The sequence below is a fragment of the Fukomys damarensis genome, unplaced genomic scaffold (assembly GCF_012274545.1).
Source record: "Fukomys damarensis isolate Sample0158 unplaced genomic scaffold, DMR_v1.0_HiC HiC_scaffold_34, whole genome shotgun sequence".
NCBI lineage: Eukaryota > Metazoa > Chordata > Mammalia > Rodentia > Bathyergidae > Fukomys > Fukomys damarensis.
Window position 1 is genome coordinate 23961218 of NW_022900946.1, and position 8640 is coordinate 23969857.

General features: G+C 46.7%; 1 protein-coding gene across 2 annotated transcripts in view; it reads left to right on the forward strand.

Moving 5' to 3' along the window:
- The window catches only part of Gnb1l (G protein subunit beta 1 like), a 67860-nt gene extending 59520 nt beyond the window's left edge, over window positions 1-8340 (forward strand). Inside the window, exon 7 of one of the 2 annotated variants that reach the window (XM_010620711.3) lies at window positions 7304-8338. In XM_010620711.3, the coding sequence (XP_010619013.1) occupies window positions 7304-7555 (252 nt within the window). In that variant the 3' untranslated portion in view covers window positions 7556-8338. Of the gene's footprint in view, window positions 1-7303 lie in introns of both variants that reach the window. The other variant, XM_010620712.3, reaches the window with a different exon arrangement.
- The last annotated feature ends 300 nt before the right edge of the window (window positions 8341-8640 follow it).

Sequence of the window (8640 nt, forward strand, 5' to 3'; positions counted from 1 at the left end):
AAAAAAAAAAAAAAAAAAAAAGAAGAAGGCAGTGTAGGGTCCACACTTTTGGATCTGTCTCTGCTGGGCTATGAACATGTTAGCTCCCACCCTAGGCACCTTCCGCTGTGGGTCTGCCCTGCACATTTCAGCATGTTGTATCTTTGTTTTAATTCAGTTCCAAGTATTTTCTCTCATGATTTCTTCTTTGATCCATAGGCTTCTTAGACGTACTAGTCAGTTTCCAAATATTGGTTGCTTTTGTAGATTTTTTTAATCTAGTTTAATTCTGTTGTCAGTGAATGTTCCCTATACAAGTTCAGCATTTATAAATTTATGGAGGCTGCTGTTTGGCCCCGCACATGTCTTGGGGAGCAGACCACATGTACTCGGAGAGGCCAGGTGTTCTGCAGTTGTTGGGTGGAGTCTTCTATCAGCGCAACTCAGGTCTCTCCATCTGTGGTTCAAGTCTTCGGTATCCTTTGCAATTTCTTTTTGTCTAGTTTTCTGCCAGCTACCATGGGAAGGGTCTTAAAGTCTCTTGACTGACTACGAACATGCTTGTTCTTTCTCTAGTTCTACCCATTTTGCTCCTCATTTTTGAAGCTCTGCTGTTAGGTGTGTAAGCACTTCGGATGGCTGCCTTCTTCTGGCAAATGACCCAGTGACTTTTTCTCATTAGTAAATCCACCCCTCATTCCTGCCCTTCCTCCTCCCCTCTCCCTCTTTCCCTCCCTTCCTCTTTTGTTTTTTTTAGGGTTTTCTTTATGGTGTTGAGTGTTGGATCCAGGGCCTTGTACATGCTAGGCAACCACAGAGCCCACATTCCCAGGCCTGAAACCACCTTCATCTCCAGTGATGTGTTTTTGTCTTGAAATCTGCTTGGTCTGATACTGAGTAGTGGCATCAACTTTCTTAGGTTTGTCTTTTGCATGGTACATCTTGTCCTGTGCTTCTATTTTCAACCTGTTCTGATCTCTTGATATTTTTAAAGCATCTTTTGTAGACAGCAGGTAGTTGTATTTTACTTTTTGGTCCTCTCTGACACTCTCCATCTTTTAATCGGAGCATGTAATCTGTTTGCATTTAATGTTATTGATAAGTTTGGGATTAAGTCTGCTGTATTAATATCTGCTTTCTGCATATTACTTCTTTTTTTTTGTACTGGGGACCGCTATGTGTTACTTCTGTCTTGGGCCCTTTTGTGCTCCTTTCCTGCCTTCCCTTGTGTTAATTAGATACAGTTGCGTGTCCGGTAGCGATGAGATATGTTCTTAGAGATGTGTCTTTACATGATTTTGTTCCTGCTGAAACACCATGGAGCAGTGATACTGTGATACTGCTCCCACCACTGCCACAGAGTGTGTCTAACAGACCCCCATGGTACAGCCTGCCTGTCTCGATGCACCTCGGCTCCCTGCATATACCATCACAGGTGTGGTTCATCATCGACCAACGCTGGATGTGCGGTGGGCCGCTTTCGTTTCCTCACTTGACTTCTTTTAGCTGTGCCTCTCGTTACTTTTCTTCCTGAGTGTTGCTTGTGGATTAACAATGGCATCCTTTTCAAAATCTGCAGTCAGTGTCGGCCATACCCCACCTGTCAGCTATAGTAACAGTTTACTGGCACCGCTCCGTTTACCTACCTCCCTATCCATTATGCTGCTACTGCTGTCCATTTTACTTTTGTACACATCAGGGACTAATTTTGCTTTAAATCATCAGTTATATGTTATAAAAATTTGTGAAATTATGTTTAAAGTGCAGTTTTGTTTTGTGGTACTAGCCTGCCTTTTGCTTTTTAATTTTTTGGGATAAGAATCTCGCTAAGTTGCCCAGGCTGCGCTTAAACTTCTCATCCTCCTGCCTCAGCCTCCCAGAGTACTGGATTACAGATGTGTGCCACCATGCCTGGCTAGAGCATAGTGTTTTGTATTTATTCACCTGCTTACCATTTCTGGTACTCTCCTGTAGACCCACGTTCTTTTTTCTTTTTATACCCGAGATTGAACTCAGGCCCTTGTGCTGCAAGGCAGGCAGCAGAACTACTGAGCTAAATCCCTGACCCCTTTTTATTATTTATTTACTTACTTAATTTTTTGGAGCTGGGGATTGAGCTCTAGGCCTCAAGGATGCTAAGTATGTGCTGTACCACTGAGCTCCAGCTCCAGCTCCTCTCCCTTCCTTTTTAAAGAACCCTGACTATGGAGTTTATGGATGACAATTGTATTTCTCCTCACGCACTTTAAAGGGGTTGTTCTGTTGTTTCCAGTGAGAATTTCTGGTCCTCATCATTGCTGCTATGCACAGCGTGCCTGATTCCATGTCTGTGCCCAACATTTTCTCCTTATCTGTGGTTTTCAGCAGTTTGACATGATTGTGTTTAGATTTTTCTTATCCTAGTTGAGTTTTGCTGAGCTTTTGACCTATAAATTGTTGTTTTCACTAAAATTGGGAACTTTTTAGTTATTATTTTTTCGAATTTTTTTCCTTCACCATTTTCACTTTTGCTACTTCCTGTGGCTTCAATAAATTGACAGTTTTATATTGTCACATTGGTCCCTGAGGCTGTGTTTACTGGTTTTCCTTTAATCTTTTTTTTTTTTTTTCTCTCTCCAGTGTGGATAATCTCTTGGTCTGTCTTCTAGCTCATCAACTTAAAAAAAAAAAATTCCAATCTGCTATTAACCCTATCCTATAATTTTTTTTATTTCAGTTATTGAGATTTTCAGTTGTACATCTTTCATGATTTGTATTTCTTCTTGGGCATGGTGGCACATGCTTGTAACCCTAATGTGGGAGGCTCAGGCAGGAGGATCACAAGCTAGAGTCCAGCCTGGCAAAGTAATAACATAGTGAGACCCTTTCAAGAAAGAGAGAGGGCCAGGGATTTATGCTCAGTGGTGCCGCCACCTGCCTCACAAGTACAAGGACCCAAGTTTGATCTTCAGTACCAAAAAAGAAAGCAGGAAAAAAGGAGAGAGAGAGAGAAAGAGAGCGAGAGAGAGAGAAAGTGGAGGGAAGGAAGGATAGATGTGGATATAGCACTGTAAGTGATCTGGGTTCAATCCCTAGTCCTGAAATTGTTTTTCTGTTTCTCTGCACATTCATCCAGATAAATTATTTTATAATTATTTGAATGCATTTTCCTTTAATTTAAAAAACACATCTAAACAGCTTCTTTCAAGTTTTTATCTGATATACCCAACATCTCTGCCATGGGATAGACTGATCTTGGGGATCACCTTCTGTGAACTGCTTGCCCCCCGCCATGGATCATATATTCCTGCTTCTTTGTGCGTCTAGTAATTTCTTGTTTGTGTGCTCGACAATATAAATAATATATGTCGGAGACTCTGATGTCTGTTTCCTTGCTCTGAATAGTGCTTGCTTTTCTTCTGGCAGGAAGTTCACTTACTGGCTGTTCACCTTGAACTTGCGTAGGCCTGGTCTGTGCTTCTTTAGGTCAGGTGTGTGGAAAGCCATTCCAGGCTCCCCCTTTCGGAGCTTGCTGAGGCATGGCTTCTGGCTTTGCTCTGCTATGTCTGCAGCAGGCCTACTCCACGTGGAACCCTTCCTCCTGCAGCCAGGCCATTATGGAACTCAGTTGCTCTCAGTTGACCTCTCTTACCTGTCTGTTTGACCCTGTAGCGTCACTCTCTGCTAAGTTTGCTCTGGGCTTATGTGACCCAGCCTTCAAACAAGGGCTCGTGAGGAGCCCCACCTATAGTCCTCCACCCTCCAGGTACCCCTGTTTCCCTCCCTCTTTCATCCTCACAGATTTCAGCACTGCCCAAAATTCTGATATTTGCCTCCTCAGCTTAAGGTGAGTACTGTGTTTGGCCTGGATTTTTGGCCAGGACATTGTCCCCGGGGCAGAGAACACTGGGAGGTTCACATCATCAGAAACCTCCTCTGCCTGCTGTCCAGAGCTTGTAAAAGTTACCGTGTATATTTTGCTTACTTTTATGGTGGTTTACAGCACAGTGCCTGGTCTGGTACGAGTTACTCTACTATCACAGCCACTTGCCTGTTATTCCTGTTCTGCGAAGGGTAAACCTGTTTATTTGCCAAGTAGGCAGTCATGGCTCTTCGTTCCGAATTGTACCCTTTATCACCGTTAAGTTTCATAATGGTCTGCCTTAGTGCAGCCAAAAGGCTCTGAGTTCAGTTTTTCCTGTGAACGTGGGGCCCCTCTTTCTCATGTGCCTTCACTTGGTGTACCTGCCAGTAGTCCCTTTGGAGTCCCTCACTAGTGCAGATCTGGATTGAACACTGGAATCCAGTCGTAAATCTGTTGAATGTGTTCATGATTGTATACTTTCTGCAGATATACAGGGCAGGTACCAGGCCACTGCTCAGGTGGAAAAACAGAAGAAAATAATGCTGATTTTGTTATTATTCACGGTGGACGGCAGATAAGCTGTCAAGTACGGAGTTGACTACTTGTATCTTTGGCCTCCAAATAACAAAGAAGGAGCAAGTGAACTTAACCAGTCTCTCTCATTACGCTTCTGTATCGGTTAGTTACATAACCGGTTCTCGCACCATAATCCCCATGTGTTTTAGACTTAATCCTGCTGGTAAATAGATTCAGTGCTGTCTGCCAGGCCATTTGCTGTAGTTCTCCAGTTATCTCTTACAACCCTGGGATTAATCTTCTTGTCCTTCCAGAAGAGCTTATGGGAGCAATATCCTTTGAGTTCTTACATGTTCAAAAATGTCTCCATATTGTCTTCACAGTTGAGTGACATTTTGGCTAGATATAAAATTCTTGGGCCACATATCCCTTCTTACCTATGTGAGCATCATTCTGTCGTTTGCTGGCACAGATGTAGCCGAGAATGTTCTGTTCATAGCCTGTACTTTACCCTCTTGAGCAATGTGATCTGTTCTGGTTACCAAAAGGACTCTCCGTAGCTGTTAGGTCTAAGAGTTTTACTAGAGCATATCTTCATGTTGACTGCTCTGTAGCTTTTCTTTGGACTTTGATCATAAGACTTCTATTTTGCGACATTAAAACTGCTTTTCTACATCAGTGAACTCCAACATCCCCCCTGTATTATCTTCCCGTACTACCCATTTTAACTCTTTCTCTTTTGATCACTCTTCATTCTTCTGGCTCCTTCCTGTTTTTATTCAGGGTCTTTGTCACTTCCTGTTTCTGATTCCCCTCCTTTGCTTCCTATCTTTTCTTCCTTTTTGGGGGAAACAATCTAACTTTGTAATTCAGGCTGGACTGGAACTCACTGTGTAGCCCAGGCTGCTCTCAGATGTGCAGCAGTTCTCCTGCCTCAGCCTCCCAAGTGTTGGGTGTACAGGTTGCATCACCATGCCCAGCCACTTCACCTCTTTTTTGTTTTCTTTCTTGAGTCAGGACCACTGTCCTCGGTGTTTTGCTGCTTTGGGTTCTTGTTTTATAGGGGTAATTTGTAGATGTAACCTAGTTCATTTAGTTTTGTTTTAATTATGAGTAAATCACTTAGTGACCATTTTGCTGTCATCTGAGGAATGTTGCCATTTGTTTTTCTTGTTTCTTTTTTCTGCTTTGTCCTTGAGTTATATTTGCAGAGATGAGTGACTTTTTTAACAGAAAGTGATATTAGGAGACATTTAGAAAAAAGGAGGCTGATAGAACTCCTGGTGTTCAGGACCAAGAGGGCCAGGCCACATACAGGATTGACTGGTGGAAGGAATGGCCATCATTAGGTGTCACAGTGTTGGCAGAGTGCCTCTGTCATTTTGCGTGGGGACAGATGCCAAATGCCGTATAGCCCACCAGACAGCCCTGTGTAACCATGAATGCTGTATACTAGTCAGTTTTTAGTTACTATAACAAAATACCTTAGTCAGGTTGACTTTATGAAGAGAGATTCAGTTGGCTCACAGTTCCAGAGGGTGAGCCCTACTGGTTTGGACTCCAGTGAAGGCCAAATGCATAACATCACCTTGTGCCAGGAATGTGTGAAGGGAATAGGTTACACTGCCAGACATGACATCAGAAAGACTTGGGCCCCACAGTCCTTTTCAAGGAAATAGGCCCAGCTGACCTGAGGAGGCCCATCTCTTAAAGGTTCCGTACCACCACACTGAGGACTGAGCTCCCAACATGAACCTTTAGAGGGACATGCTGGATCCTACCCAGCCATAGATGTTTGACCATAAAGGCAGCGCTGATTTCTGGGGGGCTCTCTGCTTGCTGCAGGAGGCACATGTTGGGACAGGAGGCTTCCTGTGCCCCAGCACTGAGCTTGGAGTGCTTGGACCCCAGAGAGAGCATGGCTCCTTCGTGGCTCCGTGCAGATCGAAAATGCTACATAATTCCTTGTCTTGTTCAGCACCCTTCCCCTTCACAGAACCACGCCAGGAGCTAGGCTTCCCCATAGCCTGGTGAGGAGCACTACTGTGCAGCCCTTTCTACCTCTGATCATGTCTTGGCCTTGTCCTGGGCCTTAGTTCATTTTCTATTGCTATAACAAAGTTTCTGAGACTGAGTATATCATAAAATATAGAAGTTTATGTGCTGCACAGTTGTGGGGCTACAGAGTCCAAGATCGTGGAGCTGGCATCTGGCAAGGGCCTTGTGCTGCCTCATAATGAGGCAGAGGACATCCTGTGGCCTCCGAGCAAGTGTGCTAGCTCAGGTCTCTTTCGCTCCTTATAAACCACCAGTGCCACCACAAAAGCCCCCTTCTCAGGACCTCGTCTAACCCTGATGCCCTCCCGAGGCCCCACCTCCAGATGCCATCAGCATGTGGATTTGGAGATGAGTTCGCAGCCATGAGTTTCTGGGAGAGCCATTCAGACCACAGCTCCTGCCCACACCCTGCTGCTGCCCACGCTTGGCGGCTCTGTAGCTCCTTCCCATCATGGGATTTCCTCAACTGCTTAGAGTTTGCTGAGAGAGGGGGTGAGTTACTCATCCTCCCCGATGTGGCTGGAGAAATGGCAGCTCTGTGCTGCTGCCGAGCTGGAGTCCTTGCCTCTCGAAAGATGTGAAGGTGCAGTGTGTTCACCACAGCAAGGAGCTCAGAGATGCTCCCTAATGAAGGTAAAGATTTGTCAGAGCAGGTGCAGGGGAGGAGCTCAGCCAGAGGGCCGGAGGAGAGGGAGAGCCGGAGTCCTCGGTGTCACGGCCACGCAGTCAGCCCAGAGCAGAAACGCTCCTGAGAAGGAGGCAGAGGCGGTCAGCTGGGTGGGAGTGAGAGTGTAGCCGTCGAGGAGCCTGAGCTCTCCCAGGGGTCCCGCTGCAGGGTGGGGCAGGGTGGACAGGGTGCCCACGCCTGAGCACCTTACACCGCCCCTGCCGTCTTCCCTCTCGCAGGCGCGCAGCTCTCACCAACTCCCCAACCCTGGGATCTCCGACGTCACAATCCGGCCAGACCGCAAGATCCTGGCCACTGCAGGCTGGGACCATCGCGTCCGTGTGTTTCACTGGCGGACGATGAAGCCACTGGCTGTGCTGGATTTCCACAGTGCTTCTGTCCACTGTGTGGCCTTTGCCACCGATGGCTTGCTGGCTGCCGGATCCAAGGATCAGCGCATCAGCATCTGGTCACTGTACCAGCGCGTGTGACTCGCCACTCCCTTCTCTAGAGACTCGGAAGACGAGAAGTAGGCATCTCACTCCAGCCCTGGCCCAGACAAGTGGACACTGACCGTCCAGGGCCCCTAAGGACCAGCAGGTGTAGCCCAAGGACCATAGAGTCCTCACTTTCATGAGGCTCCCTGTTCCTTTTCTGAGCTGTGGCATCTATGACAGTGACCGTGGCAACCAGCCAGATCCCTGGCACCTTCTGCCCACGCCGATTGAGAGGCATGGCCTGGGCCTGACAGTGCCGTCAACTTGAGGACATTATCTATTAAAGTTTCTGTTGCAAACCTCTTCCACTGGTCCCTCCACTTAAGAGTCAGAGCCTTTGGCTGGGGACTTAGCTCATTGGTTCCACTGCCTGCCTTGCAAGTGCAAGGACCCAAGTTTGACCCCTAGTACCAAAAAATAAAAGTCAGAACCCTCAGATCCCTCTGGGGAGGTCCCCTGCTGGGCCTTGCAATTGAGTAAGTGACCCTGAGCGAGGGTTCCAAGGCCTTTGGAGGCCACAGACCCTGACTGTGGCCTTCTGCTGATGTCTGCATATCTCCTTACCCGTGAGATGGGCAGGAACTCCTGACATCCAGGACCAAGGCTAGGACTGGAGAAGAACATTACTGAACTCCGAGGAAGTGTAGCAGGAAAGGGGCAGGTGCTGGATGGCCAAGATAGTTGGGGCAGGAGCTCGTGGTATGCAAAGCAAGGCCAGACACAGGATGGGGACGGGGTGTCAGTCCTAGAGGGAATCTGTCAGTTAGGGTTCACTTAATATTATATATTTATTTGTATAATAATGTTAAGTATATACTTATATATTATGTTAAATATTTGTACGATATATAATTTACAAGTAGCCTTACGATGGCAGCTTAGAGTCGGGGCAGAAGAATGCGAAAGGGCCATCTGAATTCTGGACAGCTAAGGGTCCGGTCAGAAGTCAGAGGCCTGGAGCTCACTGCAGTCAGGAGCGAGGACACTGGAGAAGCAAAGGGTCCGTGCTGGAAACCTGAAGGAGCTGGAGGTGAACGACCAGAAGTGAGGGCAAAGACGAGGTCCTCTCACAAAGCGAA